This window comes from Crocodylus siamensis, chromosome 1, assembly GCF_052110815.1.
Source record: "Crocodylus siamensis isolate JL-2025a chromosome 1, ASM5211081v1, whole genome shotgun sequence".
NCBI lineage: Eukaryota > Metazoa > Chordata > Crocodylia > Crocodylidae > Crocodylus > Crocodylus siamensis.
In genome coordinates, this window is record NC_143395.1 from 134,934,266 (window position 1) to 134,955,852 (window position 21,587).

At 45.6% G+C, this 21,587-nt stretch overlaps 1 protein-coding gene across 13 annotated transcripts in view; it reads right to left on the bottom strand.

Annotated features, from left to right (window-relative positions):
* Positions 1-21,587, bottom strand: part of WDR27 (WD repeat domain 27) — a 364,577-nt gene that overhangs the window by 221,460 nt on the left and 121,530 nt on the right. For 9 of the 13 annotated variants that reach the window (XR_016441857.1, XR_016441854.1, XM_090043359.1 and 6 more), the window contains one exon: positions 2,275-2,377. The exons of the other annotated variants lie outside the window; for them this stretch is intronic. Coding sequence is in view for 7 of the 9 variants with exons in the window: in XM_090043359.1 (XP_089899485.1) it covers positions 2,275-2,377 (103 nt within the window). In the remaining 2 variants the exon portion in view is untranslated. The remainder of the gene's footprint in view (positions 1-2,274; positions 2,378-21,587) is intronic. 13 annotated transcript variants of the gene reach the window in all.

The window sequence follows — 21,587 nt, forward strand, 5'->3', positions numbered from 1 at the left end:
ATTTGCTCCTTACTTCCATCTTCTCAGGGAGAGCAGGTCTGATAGTAGAGAGAGGAGAGAAGGAGTTGCACTGGGAAGAAGATGTGGGGAGGAGGAGCAGAGGGCAAAGGGGTTACCTGATCCCCCAGACTTATTTTTCCTGCTGCAGCAGTGGGAAGGGGACAGAAACTTCCCATAATTTGATTCTATACCTGGAAAATTGTATCAAATTTCTAAATTTTACATATATAGAATCTAATTATTGGGGAGTTATCTTATAATCAGGGTCATCTTATATTCAAGTAAATACAGTAAATAGGAGCATCAGATGAAGGCAGCAAGCTAAGCACTTATAGGTCCCTGATTCTTTGTCCAGACTCAGATACAAGTTATAGCAGTCCAGGAGCCATACTAGAGTGTGATAGCTGGCATTGTCCCCTCAGCCCCTGCCAAAAGATCATAAATCAGCCAAGGTGACTGCAACAGCTCACCCATAGTACTTCCTTGATCCTAGAACTATGCAGAGAGAGGCAGAAAATGGCATTCCCAAGCAAGATATTTAGGGCAAATAGGGTAGTCTTACAAGTTGTTTCTGTATTACTTTTACACTAAATGTGGGTCTTAGTAAATAGCCACAACTAATTTTTAAATATCATAAATACATCAGGACCACAGAATTGAAAACAACCATTTACCTGATTTTTTTAAAACAAAATTAAAAATGTATCTTCTGAAAATGGATTTCACTTCAAAGAGTGTTTTGAAAAGTAGATTGCCAACTATCTGAAAAATGGATTTTATAATGGAAATGACAACAGAACCTTTACTACTGAAACACTTCCAAGCTTCTATGCCAATAATATCTCTCTCCTTCATGAAGTTCTGGAGTCAGGATTTCAAGACTTAACTACTACAGCAGACTCAATTGCCTCTGAATTTGAGGTGGATGTGTGGAAATCCTACTTCATATCCCTAAAGAGATAAATATAAAGAGTTTAAAGGAAAGAAAAATAGATTTCCTACCTATATGTTCTGGAGAGACATATGTTTACTTGGAAACTGATTTCCTGTGGTGCTGAGTGCCCAGAGTTCCAGGTCTTACAGAATATCAAAAGCTGGCAAGCCCTGTACCCTCTAGGGAATTTTTAAAGAAATGGAGTAAAAGCGCTGCTATCATGAATAGAGGCAAAAGCACAGAAGCAATGAAGAGGGTACTCTACCCAAGCTTATCATATTTAAATACTTATAAAAACAATACTTGGCTGTATTTCAAGACTGCTAAATACACATTTAACAGAAGAATTCAGCACTGTCTGTAGCATCTGATGTTACCTGCCACTGAAAGGAATGAAACCATCTCTTAATGAGGGTATTTTGTTTCTTCAAGGTTCTACTATCATGATGCTTTTCTAAAGGAATCCAATTATAATGGAATACTTTTTCATTTTACATTTAGGTGACTGGTTAATGTTTAGTCAAGCAATAAAAACTGTTACCTAGCCTTGGTAAATAATTCTGCAGAAGGGATTATACTAATCAGATAGAGATTTGGGTACTGCTTAACATTTGGCACGTCTACCACCCGGTGCTGCTGGCACTGACAATTCAAAGCAGAGGCATAGCAGCACAGCTCCTCACCCAGGGCAGGCACATGGCACCCAGGGCAGCACTGGTTCCTGCCACACTGACTGCGGCAGTGCAATCAGCCAGTGCTGTGGCAATGGCTGCTTTTGTGCCTCCCACACATGCATGCCTCAGGCACCCATCGCTGTTATGCTATTGACTCAGAGTCATACATTGCACTCACTAACTGAAGTCTGCTTAAAATTGTTCTGAGTTCCATTTGGTTAGATTTCCAGGAAAAAACATGGAATGTGAAATACCTAAAGGAAAATGATTCATATTCCTGTTAAAAAGTGGGCTGTATCAAATGCAATTGTGAACATATACATACCTACCATCAAGATTCAAATATTTTGTTACATTTAAATGCACTCAGTTGCTCAGGTTCCAAACCATGCCCACTATATACATAAATACGATTAGGAAGTTCATTCCAAAGGCACTCAATGTGCTGCAACTATTCCAAACAGAACACTTAGCAAAGTTCAAAGGCGGCCCAAATGGGAGCTCATGTGCAAACAAAATCTGAAGACCAAACTGGTAACAGCAAAAAGAACTGGACATAATTTTGTCAGCTTTTATCTAAGGCCTAGCAACAATGCAAAAAAAAAGGCAGGTTTGTGCATAAAAGAAGTATCATTGGCCAAAAAAAGTTGATAAAGTATTACATACACATTTATCTTCTGATCCACTGGCAATGAATCGTCCACAGGGAGAGACTGCAATTCCACATGGGTGGCAGCGATTAGTATGTCCTTCAAAACGACGCTCACACCTTCAGTAAAATGAAAAGAAACCCAATTAATGTTGACTGAATAGCAGCTCTCCAAACCATCTTGAGAGCTGACAGTTGTAATAATTAATTTTTGTGAAGGTTCACTGAATTCTGATCAATATCAGAATCTATCCAGACAAGGCTCAAGGTTAAGTTTCGAATACCACTGAGGCAGGAACATTTTGATAAGACTTTGATTAAAGGAAAGCAATGATCTACTGAAAATAAGAGAAAAAACTTTAGGAGTTAGAATGCAAAGTTGTAAAGTATGTGCCTTGATATTTTTTCTCCTAGGAAGTAACATCCATAAATTTCAATTTGTGATAACCTGTGATAGATTGTTTTGGCCTCAGCATACAAACTAATTTGCTTTTCAAAAGCAGTGCTTAAATTTTACACTGATGGTGACTGTGAGGGAGTGGGGCCTAGGAGCGGCCGTGAACTCCCTAGCGCCCCCTACCGTCACTCATGGTGGACTCAGCACCCTCAGAATCTCACCCGCCACGACTTTGATAATAAATAGGTTTGTATGGGAGGCTGCCTTTATCCCCGAGCAGACGGGGTGTGTGTGTTCCTACCCCTACTCCACCTGGGGTACCTCTGGGCACCCCTGCCTTAAGGGCTATGCATGCCTCCAAACCTCCCCTTTAGCACGCCCCAAGCCTCGCAGCTGTTCCGTGGGACGTTGTACGGTCCCCTGCCCCTCGGGTGCTCTCCCTCTGGCACCCTGGGCTCATCACCTGCCTGGCGCCCCTGGGCCTGTGTCCCTATGCCCTGTCTGGTGCCTCTGGGCCTGTGTCCCCACCAGTGCCCCTAGCCTGGCGCCCATGGGCTTTTCTCGCCCAGGTACTCTTTCCACGCCTCACCCCCTCAGGGCCTTTTGCCCACCTCTGGGCTTTCTCGCCCCTCTCGGGGTCTTTTGCCGTGCCTCTCACCCCCTCTCGGGGTCTTTTGCCGTGCCTCTCACCCCCTCTCGGGGTCTTTTGCCGCGCCTCTCACCCCCTCTCGGGGTCTTTTGCCGCGCTCTCCACGGCCGTTGCCCCCCTTCTGGGCCTACGCTGTGCTCTTCGCATGCGCTCGCCGCCCTTCTGGGGCCTCGCCCTCTCTGGGGCCTATGCAGCGCTCTTCACGCTTGGGGCTCAGGTGGCCGCAGCCATGCCTGGCCCCTTGACCCTTCTCTGGGTCCTTTGCCCCACTGGGCAAAACACCGCCCTTACGGGCTGGGGTCCAACCCCGTACACCACGCCACTCCAGCACCAACAGTTGTGCCCCACTGGCACTGTGCCCCTGCTGGGCACTGGGAACCCCCAAGCTGCTGGGGAGTTCCCGTGAGGCCTCCTCACTCCCTTACAGCTTCACCCGGTCCTCCGGTGTAACTATAACACAAGCCAAGCCCAAACGGCTGTAACAAAACCAACAAAAAGCCTTCCCACTCGTAATGCAAACTCCCAGCCCCAGCAGGGCTTCCACCCTACCTCCTTTCAGGGTTCTCTCCTCCCTAGCATCATTGCGGCCGGTCAGCAAGGTAAGGCTGCAATCACCAACTCTGGCCGCTCAGCTCAGCCACAGAGCTCCTGCTCCTGTGGCTGCCGGAAGGGAACTGCTAGTCAGGCTCCGGCCTGAGCTGTTTATAAAGGCCCGCCCCTGCCCCCTTCTGGCCACATGACCTGCCTGGTTGCCCCAGCAACTGGCAGCTGGGCTGCCCCGGTGATTGGCAGCTCACCTTACCTCATTCTCAGGCACAGAGCACCCCAGTGCCTCCGTGACAGTGACGAAAGCTACACAAGGTTCCAAATTAATTGAAGCCAAGAAGGGCTGGACTGAGTTAGCAGGTGTTTTGTTTTCCCTTTGGGCTACTCCCTCACAGCAACTTCTAAAACAGTGATGAGCAACCATTTTGATCTACTGCCAGCCTGCTCTGTCTACAGTTGTGCAGGAAGGAAAAAGTACTTTTTCTGAATAGTTCAGATACTTTCAAAAGCAAAATAATGGGAAAGAACAGAACCACTACCATTATCCCTTGGCCCATACCATATTGGATGGGGAAATAAAGGATTGGCATAAACGAACCTAATTAAAATTTCTACTCATTCATTTTCATTTAGAATACAAACACTCAAGAAGCATGGAGGAGACTTCTACTTGACAACACTCTTATCATCCAACTTCTAGAAGCAGAGGCCTCACACCCTCAAGCTCCACCAGAACAAGACATGGCCCCCTCCAGGTTGCCCACCAGATAAATGTTCCATCATACCATTGCTCCATGCACCCCTCTTCTCCCAACACTGCACTGCATGCCCACAATGGAACAATTTCAAGAGAGGAATGGAGAGTACCCTCCTCTATCCTAACATATGCCTACTGCTAGGGACACTCTCCTAGAAGATGTATATTTGAATACACTCTCCACCACCCCACCCCATAACTGACGAGGGCACTGAACAAAGTCTCTTCCTTCTTAGACAACTGGTCTAACAACTAGATTATATAAAAGCCGGGCACTTCCTCCTGTTTCAGTCTACCATAAGAGGAAAGTAAACCCAACCACACTTTGCAAGAGGCCCTGTCCAGATGGTATTTAAGTATGCTCAGAGTACACTTCCTTGTTTGGATCCCTCAGATGACAGGAACCATTCTGTCTACTTTATGAATTACAATGAGATTAGGCCAGAGCTAGGCCAGATGCTCAGTCCAAGGAAGTGATGGAGATGTGAGGAAACAGAACTGCAGGTACTGAGGGACCTTTCAGGACAAACAGGCAGGATGCCTCTTGAGTTGAGGTGAATCGAAGGGGAAGAAGTCAAGTAGCATGGAATAGGATTATACTTAAAATGTCTAATAGAAGAGAAAGGGTCTTGCTCCTTGATGATTCTATGGACTTGTTATATTGCACATGCTTAAAATCCAACAGATAAAGCAAAAGTAAGTGAGCTTGAAATCGCTCCAGTACAATCGTATTTATTGACGGTACTCCAACAGTCTAGTCATACTGATGACGATTTAAACAGTATACTGCTAAATTTGTGTGTCTACTATCCCATTATGTAGTCACTGATTATACCACATAATTTGGCAGCAATAAGGGACTAACTGGTACACAGCCATGACCTTTGTGTCCAATGGGCAGCTTTCACCCCAAAGTCCTGCCTGTATCTGTGGTAGAGTTTGTCTCTACCATTCTAAGTGTCGTCAATCTCTGGAGCTCATCACCTAAGCATTTTTTTTCCCTTTATTATTCTATCTTTTACACCAAGACAGTTTTAGCATCTTGGCTAATGAGCTGAAGTCCACTGCGACATCTTGCTGGCCTCTCCCACATGTCCGTGATCTCACCTGACACAACTTGTTGTTACGGGAGAAAATAGAATGCTGGGGCATGGGGGCCTTGATGCTTTGACTCTTGCAATTTGTCTTAGTGTACTGAGGGCTCCACCAACCCCTACACCCTTGCCCGTTCCACTGGGTGGTAATTCAGTCATCTCCACAATCTGCCTTTGAGCAGTACAAAATGCTCCTTGGGTCTCTAGGTCTGGTCAATCAATATCCCTGATGGGCCCAGTTGCGTCTCACCTGGCTTGAACCTGGCACAGACCTGCCATTAATCCTAGCCAGTACTTTTCCTGGCCTATTGCGCTTGCAACTATCTGGGGTGACTTTCCTCTCACCCTAACAAAAAGGAGAACAAAAACAAACTGGCATTTTTTCTGCCCTTATATTCCCAACTTTGTGGTAGTCTTTTTCTTCAGCCCTGCTATTAGGGTCTTTACAGTACCTTCTAACTTCTCTCCGAGGTTTCCTTCAGAGTTCTCGCCCCTGGCAGCTCCCTCCACAGAAGTGCTTCCTTTAAACCTGGTCTCCCTTGCTTCCTCAGTGCCGCCAGCTCTCCCTGCCATCTCACTGCCTGAGTCAGTCACTTCCGGTTTCCTGTGTCCCCCTTTTTCCTGCCCCACATCTCCTTTTATCCTGGAGTTCTGGCCGACTTGTCCTCCCCTCCTGAAACACCGGGTGAAGAAGGAGCCCTGCGGAGTTTTTTGCAATACAGGTGGGGCCATTTTACTTCTCTAGGGCTCTTCTCTCTCCTCACATTTTGTACAAACTCATGACCTTTCATAGAATTCAGATTAATATAGAATACTGTCATAGGAAAAAAAGGAAAGTAAGTCTTGAAGGCACTTCACAGTTTCTTGTAGTCCAGGATCCTGCTCAAGGCTAGGTTGTCCCCAGCTAAACCCTCCCAGCAGTGTCTATCCAACCTGCTCTAGAAAATTCACAGTTCCACAGTTTTTCTGGGTAGCAGGTTCCAGTGCTTGACACCCACATAGTCAGAAAGTTCCTCCTAATCTCCAAACTAGATTTCCCCTGCTGGTAGCCCTAGTCCTGTCCTTTAAGGCCACAGAGAAAATCCCATCTTCATCCCCTCTATAATCATCCTTAAGGTATTTGAAGGCTGTTATCAAATCTACTCTCAGTCTTCTCTTATCCAGACTGAATATCCCTAGTTCTTCCAGCCCTACCTTACAAGTCTTGCTTCTCTGGTCCCTAACAATTTTTGCTGCTATTCACTGGACTCTTTCCAATTTGTCTATGTCCTTCTTGAAGTGTGGGGGCCAAAACTGAACACAGTACTCCAAGTGAGGCCTCATCAGTGCCAAACAGATTCCATAGGCACTGGGGCTGGAAGGGACCTCATGAAATCATTGGGTCTGGCCCCCCCCCGCCCAAAGGGCAGGAAGTCAGCTGAGATCACCAAGCAAGATAAGCATCCAAGCATTTCTCAAAAGGTATCCAGAGTAGGTGCTTGCACTACTTCTGGGGGGAGTCTATTCCAGACTCTGGAGATTCAGACGGTAACAAAGTGTTTCCTTTTGTCCAGCCTAAAACAGTCTTTCAGCAGTTTGTAACCATAAGACTTCATCTTCCCAGGGGGTGCTCTACTGAACAAATGTTCTCCTAGTTCCTGATGCACACCCTTATATACTTACAGGCTACCACCACGTCACCCCAGAGCCTTCGCTTCTCTGTGCTGAAGAGTCCCATGCTTCTCAGCCTCGCCTCATAAGACCTGTTCTCTTGACCTCTCATCACACACATGGCTCTCCTCTGGACTCTCTCAAGCTTTTCCACATCCTTTCTAAAGTGTGGAGCGCAGAATTGGATGCAGTACTCCAGCTGCAGCCTCACTAAGGTTGAGCCCAATAAGAATGAGAGACAAGTGTCATAAACCTTGCTAAAGTCAAGGTCTACTACATCTAAGGAACCTGCCACCTTACCATAGAAGGAAATTAGGTTGTTCAGGCATGACTTGCTCTTGCTCCATACTGGCAGTTCCTGATTACCTTGTTCTTCACTAGGTGCTTCACCGTAGGATCTTTGAGAACCTTCTCCATGACCTATCCAGGTATTGAAGACACGCTGACTGGTCTGTAATCCCCCAGATCCTCCTTCTTCCCTTTCGTATAGATGTGCCATCTATTTGCCCTTTTTTCATTATTTAGGATCTCACCTATTCTCAAAAGAGAATACCTAACAGCTCTGAAATTACCTCAGCCAATTCCTTCAGGACCCTAGGATGCATCCCATCTGGCCCTGCTGACTTGAAAGCATCTAGTTTCTCCGAGTAATCTCTAATGGGTTCTTCTGCTGTTCTAGGCTGTTTGTCTCCTTCCCCATCTTTGCTGCCACCTGAGCTTGTCATCTGCTAGTTGCTCCAATTTGTAAAGATTGAAGTAAAAAGGCATTAAATACTTCTGCCTTCTCTGCATCATTTGTAACTAAATTAACTTCTGCATTCTTTAAAGGGACCTATGGTTTCTTTGGTCTTCCTCTTGCTTTTGAAATACTTATAGAATCCCTTTTCATTGCCTTTCATGTCCCATGCCAGGTGCATTTCAAATCATGACTTGGTCTTCCTAATTTTCTTTCTGAATAATTTTGGCCTTCCTAATTTTTCTCTGTGTGAGATACTCTTATACTCTTCTCTAATACTATGACAAGGTTTCCATTTTTATAGGATTCCTTTTTTTTTTAAACATAGTTCAGAGGTGGTTTGTTCTTCACTGTGGGACTGAATGCATCCAAGATTTGCTTAATGCCATTGCTTCCTATTAAAAGTTTTACAGGACAGTGTAATTCTAATGAACTGTGGGGTGTGATTCCTTGAGTAGGCTATGCACTAGAATAGATGGATGCATTCTCCATTCCTCTGTCATAACTGTCCCACTGTGGCAAAGAAGATTCATGTGGCGAGAGAGAGAGAGCGAGCAAGAGCAAGCCTGTTGCTGAAGCATAGTGATTATGATGCTCTCCTGGTTTGTCCCATCTGCCAAGATTATTTCTACTTTTTAATCCAATGGCTGGTTAACTTAAAGATAAACAGGAGCAAACATGCAGGTGCTGAGGTTCTTGGCTTTCCAATCTCAGAGTGTGAGTAGATAAAATAATTATAGCTGATCATGCAGAGCAAATGAACTGTTTTTGTACAAGGGTGGCTTATTTAAAAAAAGAATTTAATATTTCAGTATTAGAAGACTGTTGAACTACAAGTAGATTCCCAACATAAACAGTCTTATTAACCCTGGGGGGTTTTTGTCATCCTTATAAAAATAAGTATCAATTAACAAGGAAGGAGTAGTGTTTGAGCATTTTATTTTCAAAAAATCTGTTCCCATGTAGCAGTAGTAGTTTGTTTACAGCTTTCACTAAAATGGGCAATAAAATGATATATAATAATAAAATGATATGAAGTATTAGTTGTGCTAAGAGCATAAAATACAATCACATATTCTAACAATTTAAACATAATTAAAACAGAGCACAATATATGATAATGCAAGGAAATACAGATAAAATTAAATAATATGCAACAATAAAGTAAACCAGCGCAATAAGAAAAAAAACCCACAAAACAATACCACTCCCAAATGGTAAAAATATTTATATATTCTAATCATGCATTCATACACACCAGACGGCAAAGCTAACATGTTTAATGATTTCTTTGCCTCCGTCTTCCTAAGTAGGGACCAGAACAGCCACCTCCCTGCTGGGCCCCCCTCGGGCCCCGGGGGAGGCACACCTGGGCCACGGGTTAGCGAGGATTTAGTTGGGGAGCTTCTGGAGGGGTTGGACGTATTCAAGTCAGCCAGCCCAGATGAGCTCCACCCTAGAGTTCTAAAGGAACTGGCCGAGGTCATGGCAAGTCCCTTGGCACAACTTTACAAGCACTCGTGGTGCTCTGGTGAGGTACCGGAGGCCTGGAAGAGGGCCAACGTGGTCCCCATCTTCAAAAAAGGCAGGAAGGAGGACCCGGGAAACTATAGGCTGGTTAGTCTTACCTCGATCCTAGGCAAGCTGTTCGAGAAAATTATGCTGGAGAGGCAGTTAGGAAGGCCAACCGCACCTTGGCATGCATCCACAGATGCATCTCGAGCAGGTCCAAAGAGGTGATCCTCCCCCTCTATGCGGCACTGGTCAGGCTGCAGTTGGAGTACTGCGTCCAGTTCTGGGCGCCACACTTCAAGAGGGATGTCGACAGCATGGAGAGGGTCTAGAGGAGGGCCACTCATATGATCAGGGGACAACAGCGCAGGCCCTATGAGGAGAGGCTGCGGGACATGAACCTGAACCTGTTCAGCCTCCAAAAGAGAAGGCTGAGGGGGGATCTTGTGGCCTGTTATAAACTAGTCAGGGGGGATCAGCAGGCATTGGGGGAGTCACTGTTCCCCCGAGCACTGCCAGAAGTGACCAGGAATAACGGTCACAAGCTGGCAGAGGGTAGGTTTAGGTTAGCTATCAGGAGGCGCTACTTCACGGTCAGGTCGGCTAAGGTCTGGAACCAGCTTCCAAGAGAAGTGGTGCAGGCTCCTACCCTGGGGGTGTTTAAGAGGAGGTTAGATGAACATCTTGCTGGGGTCGTTTGACCCCAGTATTCTTTCCTGCCATGGCAGGGGGTCGGATTAGATGATCTGCTCAGGTCCCTTCCAACCCTAGAAACTATGAAACTATAATCAAATCAAATTTTAACAATGCACTTTACATAAAGGCAGATTTCTATATCCATAGTATGGACGGTGTTACTTTGTTGCAAACTTCTTTTATTATGGATGCTATTATTATATTAATATCTGCTCAATATTTTCCTTCAGAAAAAATAGAAAGTAAAAGAAAGAAAAGAAAACAAACCTGTGTGTTTCAGCCTTTGAAAGAACTATTTTTTTTTTCTTTTAAATCCTTTTTAATATTGATGCTAGTATCTGGGACAAATCTGAAAAAGTAACTTTGACACTTTTTTTACTTCTTTGCCTCTAACAAATTTCTCCATTCACATCAACAGGCAATGACACAAGACATTTATTTCAGCAAGAACAATCCCCTGCAATGGGCCCCAAATTGTTAAACCAGGTTTCTCTGTTTTAGAGATTTACACTGTGTGCCAGCTGGGACATACTGAATGACAAGTTGATCTCGCTCAGCCTGCTGAAAGACACCCTAAAAAAATTCCATTATTTTGTGATGAGACAGACCTAGTGGTGAATATCCATCATTCAAAAAAGCAAGCACAGACCACTTCTGAAGGCAGGAGCAATCACTGACATTTTAAAAAGAATACCTCTATGAACTGCAAGACATCTATATTTCCCTAGAATTTATTGGGCTCAGTCCTGGATTTCATGTGTACCAGAACTCCCATCAACATCAACAGGCATCTTGGGAGCATATTTGGACCCAAATAACCTCAGGGATCATTATGAACTAAAATCTGAGAAACTAATGTGATCTGAGAGAAGTTGCTGGTACTTACCTTACAGTAAGTACAGGACTTTGAGATGTATTGTTCACATGCATATTTCCCCTGTGAGGGTTGCATATGCCTCATGCAATCAAGCTCAGAGACTTGTGTAGCAGCACCTGCACAGTGTGCTTGCATTCAGACTCTTCTTGGGCTTCACAGTAAGAGGATAAAATGGGCCTCATTAACAGAATCCCAGAGCCTTTGGTAATGATGCAATATTGACTGAAGGTACAAAGAGATCTCCAGGCCCTAGCCACCACAAGGATACATACCTTGGATGTTTCCTAACCCATCCTCACACAATCACAGATGCACTTTTTGAGAATGTCTGGATGGAGATCACTGCACCTACTATGGCTATAATGAGTAGAGGAAATGGTCTGAAGGGTTTGGTTATTTGTGAACAAAAGACCTTTTAATATCAGGAATGTGGCACAGCAATTAGGTCCTGAATAAATATGGGTTTATTTGTACAAGCAAACAAAGAAAAAGAAAACTACCAACTGGCAGCAAAGGAAACTAAAATGACTAATAGCAAAAAGAGAACTTGTAAAGAGACCTAACCTACAAAAAACTGTCAGAGATAACAAGAAAGGACTATACCCAGACAACAGAAAGTTCCATCACAAGCTGAGAAAGTAGAAAGGAACAGAGGTACTTGGTAACCAAAACTGTCCAATGTAAGGGCATGAAGTACAGCTGCACCTCAAGCACACAGGGACAAGCACTCAAAGGATATTATATGGTATCTTTCAATGACTTCTACGATGTTGTTCTGCCACATGCACATGTGCACACACATAAACAATTGTTCTTTTAAGATATACATCAGAACACATCATAAGTCTTGTTCCTGAATCCAGCCAAGCTGAAAACCCCTCAGGCTTAACAGTGTTCCAGGGGCAGATGTTTCACACCAGCTGCCTCTTAGATGCAGAGGTCTTGCTGGTGTTCCAATTTCTGATTCCTTTCCAGCAGAAAGGACTGCCACAGGCATTATATAATGGCTCACAAAACCCTGTGTATCAAAAACAGTCAGTTTATCATGACAAATTCTTCTCTCCAAGAGTGGACCAAGGAAAACTGATTGGGCTTTTTATTACTTGCATGGTAACAAAAGTATGCTTGGAGCTTTAGACAAGGTCACTGTCCTCAATAGTTTACTGTTTAAGATGGCAAAACAAGATAGAAATAAGAAGGGAGATTCATCACCCAGCAAACCCTCTTCAGGGCTGGGTGTAGTGCCATAGGATTTTGCCCTCATTTTGATGATTCCATGCCAAGTGACACTCCAGGCCATGTGGCAGTCTTCCTCCATGACTGAGCTTTCTGCTTAAGTCCCACTTTATCCCACCCTCACCAGGATACTAACTGCCCACCAAATTCCAACCCAACACAAAAAGTCCAAAACAGAGGTAGTCCTGTCAATGCCACTTCTCAGTACCATATACCACTTTCTGCTCTTCAATTCCTTTAAGGCATGTGTAGATGAACTGGGGGCCCTAAATTGAAGTGGTGGGTTTTAAAAAACACCGCTTCAATTTTAGGCTGATTAAACCCCTGTGTCATGCACACACCCCGCTGACTTACCTGCCTCTTGGCAAGGAGGGAAGGGTGAGCTGCCAGTGGGTGTAGCAGTCCCTGGGATGCAAGGAGGACTGATGCCCCCACAAGGTGGCACCCACCTGCAGGCAATCGGCTCAAGCATTCCTGGGGGGCGGGGGGCACCGCAGCTGTGGAGGGAAACATCAGGCCCCCACACAGCTCAGGCAGGCAGGCTCTGGTGGTGGATGGGAAAAAGAGATCAGGTTTGCCACTTTTCTTGGGCAGAGCCTGCTTTCCTGGGCTGCTGCCAGTCTGCCTGCAGGGCTTCCTACAGAGCCCCCGAGCTGCACGGAGCCCAGTGCTTGAAGGAGTTTTAGTTACCTGCATCCCAAGTAATTTATGGTGCATTACGCCACCGAATTTCCTACAGCAGCTGAAATTAATGCACAGTATGCCACCAAGGCATGCAAACATCAACACCACTAAAATAGTGCAAAAGCATTTAGACCACTGGGAACCCCCAGAGCTCTGAGTTTCTCCCCACTATGCTGCCACTTGCCCCAAAGATCAAACAGAGTCTGCTTTGAGATAGTTCCCTATCCTAGCACCTCAGTTTCTCTACCCTTACATTGGACTGCAGTGAGGAATTTCTGCAGACCTGAAGTGGCCCCTGTTTTGGGGTTATGAAATAAATTATAGTCCCCTTCTTCATGGAGGAAGTTAGCGTGGAATACCACCTGCTAGAGTTCCAGTCTGCATGCAGCTGCTTGCAGCTGGGGTGAGCGGGAGGAGGGTGATCAGGTAGGGAGCACCACATACATGTGGGCATTCATACGTGCACATGGCAGCCAGGAACATGGAGAGCAGCTCCTGGAGCTACCCACAGGTAAGCTTATGGGACTAGGGAAGAGGAGGAGCATAGATGACATGTCGGGGGGGGCACAGGTAACATTCCCCATCACCCCACCTCCTACCTGGGGGCCTGCGGGGAGTGGCAGTGGTGGCCACACCATGGTGGCAGGCTAGAGCTGCAGCCCAGTGCACAAGCAGCTGGTGTTGGGAGAAGACAAGGGCAATGCAGCCCCCACCCCTGTCCATTACTCTTCAGACTTCCAGCAGCAGTGGCAGAAATGAGTGTTGCCACCCCACTCTGCCCTCCCTCACCAATTCACTCCCACTGTGTCACAAAGACACCTTCTGCCTATGCCACTCCAGAAAAGGCTGTAGTCCCATGCCTGCTGTGGGTGCATAAACCCTGAAGGGACACATGTCCTGCCATGCCCCACACCCACCTCCTGCCCTACACACTGGGTGACTGGAGCCTGGGGACAGGGGGCTGTTTTCTACTTAAACTATTTACTGTGTTAGGACTGGCCATCAATGTTTACAAATGTGTCCTGGTACAAAAATGTTTGAGAATCACCAAACTAGATGACCTCCTAAGGTCCTAAGTGTGAATGGTTGTTGGTTGTCCAATTTAATCACCATCTTACTAACATAACTTTAGCCGAAATATAAAGGTACATAAAAATTACATTTATATCAAGTACAATTATGAGGACAATGGAACTGAACACAGCTTTGCAATAGCTACAATTGGAGACCAAACACCACAAAACTAAACCTGTTTTGGGAGAACACTCATGCATGCCACACAGTGAACCCCAAAATGCAACTTTATCTTGAAGGTGCACTGCGATCGTAGGCATGCCCAGTAACTCAATTACAAGACAGTTCCAGGTGAAGTCAGGAGAGCAAATTAACCTCTTGGGCTCCCATTAATCCTTTTTTGCCACTGTGGAGTTTATATATTCCATGTTAGTTCCACTTTTCTTAATGAATGAAAAACTATAGCATCACTTCCTTCTTCTTTTCCTTGTTTTATTGAAAAAGAAGCTCAAAATTAGACATTTCCATCCCAAACAGAATTGCATTTGCAATGACAACCATAACCACTCACAAAAAACCTATCCTTAACATACCTTATGTGAAGGGGTCAAGGCACCGGGGGTCCAGGGTCGGGCGGAGAATGGCGGAATTCCGCCCAACTTCCGGGTGCCGACCTGGAAGTGTGGTCGGAAGCTGGTCCTTTCCCGGAACTCGGACAGGGCCGGGCCGGGACCGACCCGGAAGAATAAAAGGAGCCCACCTACCCCAAACAGGGAAGGGGAGAGGCTCCAGCCAGAGCCTACATCGGTGTCTGCGGAGCCGGGAAACGCGGAGCCAGGAGCCGCGCAGCTGGAGCCGGCGGAGGCGGAGCCGGGAGCAATGAAGCCGGGAGCCGCGGAGCCAAGAGCCACGCAGCTGGTGCCGGGAGTCACGTGGCAGGAGACAATGGAGCCGGAAGCCGCGGAGCCAGAGGTGGCGGAGACCAGAGCCGTGGAGCCAGGAGCCGCGGAGCCAGTAGCAGCAGCTCCGGAGGGGCCCGGGGAGAGGGGCACCGAAGGAAGGACCCTTCTCCGGTAGCTGCAAGCCGTTTGGCCGCTTAAGAGGACCCGCCGGCGTGGAGGTAAGCCCCACGGCCCCGGGTCTCGAGAGGCGGGCAGTAGGGGTACGGCGACCCCAGAACAGCTGGAGCTAGCGGCACCTGGCCAGCGCCAGGTACCGTGAGAATTCCTACAGAGTCCTGCAGCGTGAGGACAGACCCCCACTGCAAGACTGGTGGACGGACAAAGGGGCCAAGTGTCCCTACCTGACGGGGCTGGAGGTTATTGAGAGTAGGAAGAATACCCTCCACCCCTGAGAAGCGGACGCCGACGTTGGACGGCCATTATACTACTTCGGTTACTGTATATTGTTACCTCGCAGGGGTTAACCCCCCCTGCAGGGGAGCCACCCAGACGGAGGCTACCCCGGAGGACCGGGCGAGGGTGTAGGGGAGGAGGAGCCCTCAGGACCTCTGGACTTTGGAGACGAGGGACCGCTTCCGGACTCCCAGCTTCCCCGCACGGGTGAACCCCCTAAATTACATCAAGTCGTGGCAGGTGAGATCGGTGGAAGCGGGAACGGACAGTCGAGTACCCCTTCCTCTCCAGGGGCCGTCGAGGGGATACGGGGACTCACACCAGGTGTCACACACCCCATCCCCTCACACCTTCTAAGAATCTAAGTATAGCCAATAACTACAAATCTACCTAGAACTTTGCTATGCCATCTATTAACCTTGCAGTGTTCAAACCTTAGTGACAGGCAACAATGATAGGCAACAGGATAATACTGTACATGTGTACAAGTTTACATCCACAATATATATGTATTCTAGGTGTTCCTTTAACATCAGTTGTTTCTATGGGGCTTTTTGGTTTGATAAGTAGCAATACGTGTGAATCCAGCTCCTTTTGGATGTTACATGCTTAATCTGAGACACATGCCCCATGTTCAGTTTAAGGCATCATAACACGCTAATCATGTAATACATGTAATGTCTGCCAGGACCTTAAGTATGCCCTCTTCAGGGACAGCTTTGCCAGGGTTTGCACAGCGAACATCTAGTAACCGTATGATAGGTTAAACTGGCTGCTTTTCATCATTATAAAGCTGGTAGGATATGCTATTGAATATCTAACCCCTTCACAAACAGTTTGCACAATCTATTCAACTCCATCTTGAGAGGAGTAGGCAGCATTTGCATAGCTAATTTTTGATAAATCAGTAGCATTTCAGGTCATCTGCATGGATTTTACATGCTATTCCTTCCTCCAGGAAGGTGCGCAACTCAATGAAGTCACAAAATTCCCTGAGCAAATTTGAACCTCTCTTGCCTGTTCCTCACCAACCAGTTCACTTTCAATGAGAAGAAACCAGCAAGGAAAACAATTACAAATGTTGAAATTTGGAGATCTGACTTCCTTTGAAATAATCAATTGCTGAGGTGGAGTACAAATATAACCTGCATCAGTGAAAATGAGTTGCTACTACCCATAACCATTTTGCAAGTAACTTTGATTCAGCTAACAAGCCAAAGGGTAGTGTTTTGAAGTGAAAGCAATTTCCCAGCATCATGAATCAAAGTATGCATCCTGTAAATTGAGAGTAATTAACCAATCGAAGAGATCCAGAGTGAATAAGATAAAGGCAAGCATTAACAAGTGAAATGTGATGAGTCATAGGTATACAGTGAAATAGCAGAAATCTATTACAGGTTGCCATCTTCCTTTCTTTTATGGAATAAGGAAGAAAGGGCCATTAAAAACTTTTTTTTTTTTTTTACTTTCAAGGCACTAGTTCTATTGTACTGAGTTAAAGTAATAACTGTCTAGTTCAACATGCAACTCTTTTGAAAGTGGTTGGTGAGGAACAGCCGTGGTCTGGGATTGAATGATGTATCCAGTCTGAATAAGCTGTAAGACCCTTAAGTCTGTTTCAGTTCCAGACGTGATTTAAAAGGCAGATTCAGCAACTTCTTTTTCCAAAATTATCTATGGAGCTAGATGTTGCTCTCGGATCTCTATATGACAAAATTTTAATTTTTAAGAAAGATTTAGAGAAATGTAATATAGTTCTCTTCAAAATAATAAAGGCACATAGTGACCTGTATTCAACAAAAGAACTAAAACCCAATCTTAAATGAGTACTTACTCATTTTTGAGCCAACATGCTACAAAATGAAGGTTATATGGAAAACTAATGACTATGTTAAAAACCATATAAAAAGTTAGACCAGAGTTGTCCAATTTCTAAGTGGCTGATGGCCAAATATCCCATGGGCCATACCAAAGGAGGTTGTACACCTGTGGACTGAACCAAGGTAAGCCATAGGAACCCTGAACCTCATGCTGCAAATACACTCCCCATACCATTGCACCTCACACCCATACTCTCTCTACTCCTGCACTACTCAAATCACACCCCCAACAATGCACCACGTCCCCACAGATCCTCCTAATGTACTGCACTCCTGCATCAATGCCACCCCTCCTCTTACCAATGAAGCACATCCCTGCATGGCCCCAGGCTCACCCTCAATTCCCTGAGCCACAGCGCTGCCCTGCCATACCCCCTGGAGCAGGATGCAGGCAACAAAAGCTGGAGGAGGGAGGGAAATCTCAGCCTCCAGTAGCTGTTGCAGCTAAAGCAATGGGAGGAGTGGCAGGAGCTCAAGGAGCTCAACTTAACTCTTTGCAGGCTACGCACATGCTTTTCATCATTATAAAGCTTTTAGAATATGCTATTAAATATCTAAGCCTATAACAAACAGTGTACAGAACCTATGGCCTGAATTCAACTCTACCTTGAGATGAGTAAGCAGCATTTGCACAGCTAACTTTAGATGTGCAAGTAGCATTCCAGGTCACTTGAATAGATTTTAGATAGGTAAAATCACCAGTAGCCAGATATAAAAAACAAACATTTATCCCAAAGTCTGCTTTAAAGTACAAACAAATAAAAGTTTGGGCTGTAGACCTGTTTCTGCCTCATTTTTTAATCAGTAGCCTACCCACAATGTTACCTGTAATCTGGGTAACAGAAGAAGGATTTGAGCAAAAGTAAAAAACATAGGATCACAATGCTCTCAGTAGGAAGGAAACACTTTTGCACAACGACACTGAACAGAATCCACAAGTACAGTGACAGCAAATTTTGAGATCATCATGCTGGTTCTCATCCCTCCTCCATCCCCTGTCACTTTCCACTTTTTATCATATTTTTCCACTTAGTATCAGTGAGTATTCAGAATTGAGTAGTGAACAAGGCAACAAGCAACTGGCTACTACAATCATCTTAAATTTTCTGGCTGTCAGAAAGATTTGCCACACAGACAGAGATCATTTGTGACAGATAATGGAAATGTGTGGGCTCCCCTATAAAATTAACCAACCTTTCAGAACCTTTATTTAGATGTGATAAATATGCTGTGATCTCTAGCTGTGAATTGGGTGATTTGTTTCAATCATCACTGGCAGTTTCTCGATATGAGGATGACAGTCTTCCAGTAAACAGGCGAGTCATCAGCAAGCGGGCTGCATGTGGCTGCATTGTGGGGCGCCAGCCATGGGATGGGTGAAGGGCTGCTTTTCTTCTCCCCGCACTCAGCTTTTCCCCAGGCTCCTTCCCTGCCTGGGGTCCTCCCCTACCCTTCCCCCTTATCTGAGGTGCCAGCACCAGGGCAGCCACGTGGCCCCAATCCAGAAGCCCCTACTGGGGCTTCCGGCTGGGGGGGGCGGGGCCAGGAAAGCCCTGCTGTTGTGGGAGCCCGCCAGGCTTTCCCTAGGTCCTACTGCCCTTGGTTCCTGGCATTTTTGACAGGAACCAAGGGCAGATTAAATTTAAATTTTTTAGGGGCCCCATGGACCAGATAGAATGGCCTCAGAGGCCGCATCTGGCCTGCAGGCTGTATTTTGCCCACCCCTGGTCTAGCTCCATCCTATTTGGAACCACTCTTCAGGTATAGTTCAAGGCTGCTATCAAATCCCCCTCCCCTGGGTCTTCTCTTGTCCAACCTAAATAAGCCCAATTCCCTCAGCCTCATATGACATGTGCTCCAGCCCCCAAACCATTTTCATTGTCCTCCATTGAACTCTCTCCAATTTGTCCACATCCTTTCTGTAGTGTGGGGCCCAAAACTGGACACAGTACTCCAGATGTGGCTTCACCAGTACCAAAGAGAGAGGAATAATTACTTCTCTTGATCTGCTGGCAACACTCCTACTCAGAGCTGACCTAGAGGTGTGCAGGGCCCAGAACACATCAGGTTGTGTGGCGCTGTGCAGGGGGGTGGTGAGTGGTTGGCACATGAAGCAGCTTGTAGGACCTGTGTGGCACTATCCACAGGGCCCCTCAAAGCATGGGGCCCAGGGCGGTCGCCCCAACTTGCCTCCCCCAAACAGCGGCTCTGTTCCTACTAATGCAGCCCAGTATGCCGTCAGCCTTCTTCACAACAAAAGCACACTGTTGACTCATTCTATAACCCCCACATCCTTTTCTGCAGAGCTGCTGCTAAGCCATTTGGTCCCAAATCTGTAGCAGTCAAGGGATTCTTCCATCTTAAGTGCAGGACTTTGCACTTATCCTTACTGAACCTCATGAGATTTTTTTTGGCCCAATACTCCAATTAATCTAGGCCATTCTGAAACCTCGTCCTACCTTCCAGAATATTTACTACTCGCACCAACTTGGTGTCATCTGCAAACTTGCTGAGGGAGCACTCCATCCCATCTTCAAGATCATTAATGAAGATATTGAACAAAACTGGCCCCAGGACATATCCATGAGATGCAGAATAGCTGTGATACAGATGATAAAGAGCGTTGCTGTGTCCATGAATCCTTGCTTGACTCCAGTTATAATGGTGAAGGGGTTCTTTTCCAAGCCATTGCTTAAGAGAGTTATCGTCATGTCATCATGAAGAAGTCTGATCATTGGGTCTCTGTTGATTGAATCAAAGGCTTTAGTCAGGTCAATGAAGGCCATGCAAAGAGCTCTATGTTGTTCATGGCACTTCTGAAGCTGTCAAGCAACAAAGATCATGTCTATTATACCTTTCAGTATTTTGAAGCCACATGGACACTCAGGTAGAATCTCCTCAGTGAGTCTACCAAGGAGAATGCAGGCAGGGATCTTCTCACATAAGGACAAGAGTACAATGTCACAGTAATCGCAGCAATCCAATCCATCTCCTTTGTTGAATATGGTTACAATTCTGGCATCTCTCCAGTCACTGGGAAGATCATCAGGAAGGTTGGAGAATTTCTCACTAAGAGAGTGCTGGAGATTATTGTTTTTAGCATGGTCTTTTAAGCACTCAATATTAAACCTCCTTGGTTACTTCTTTTGCTTATGCCATATTGGGGGAATACAAACGAACATGACACAATGTATCAAAAGATGATCAGTCCAGCAGTCACCTGGGCTGGTTAGCATTGGTGATATATTGCACTAGTCCCAGGCACATACTATAACTAGTCAATCAAGTGCCAGTCTTTTAAGCAGAAGAGCACCCATAATGTCTTCCATTTCTTGCTTCTATGGAATAGGGAGTTTGTAATGATGAGATCATGTCCTGAATGCTTGCTCAAGAGGGGAATTCCACTGGAATTGACTTTCTCTACCTTTTCTATAGCTCAGAGTCTCTGCCCACTCTAGCACTGAAAATCACCAAGAAGAATTATCTTTTCTGTATGGTGACAGGTGATAGGATTTGGCCAAGTTTAGAATATAATTCTTCTTTGTTTCATCATCTGCATCAGGAGTCGGGGCATATGCGCTGTTGACTGTTGTTTGTTGATTAGCAGAAGACAAAGGGTCATGAGAGGCTCAATGCCAACCAGCCATTCTGGCATCTGAGTAACAATCTTGGTCTTGATAGCAAAACCAATACTACGGATTGCTTTCATCTGGCATTGTTAGAGTTGTCCACTGGGGTGCAGACATTTCAGGTGTCAAACTTCATTATATGATTTAGACTGTAGATAGATCCCAATATATACAGTTTTCAAGTCAAATGAAATGAGACAGATTATGTTTACAACACCTTTTCTAGCCCCTCCCCGCATTTATGGGGTACACAGAGCAGATCCTAAGTAGACCTACTAAGTCATGATGGCAGCTGCTGAATTTCATACCTGTCTCAATTCTAAGTACAAAATGACCATCACACAGTCATCTCCTCCATGTAGGTCCTTGACTAGGAGCTTTTGATAATTTGCCCCTGTTGCCACTCACCCATCATCATAAGACTTGCTGTTGATGGAAGATTCCTGCACATGTTTTTGTTTAACATAATGATGTCACTGTGCATCAGCACTGGCATGAAACTTCGTGGGAAGTAAACCTTAATCTGATGGCAAGGAAAACCCTAGACAACTGGAGGTTTCTGTTCCACTGCAGATTTCATCCACCTTTGCAGCCATTGAAAGTATTCCTTCTTCATGC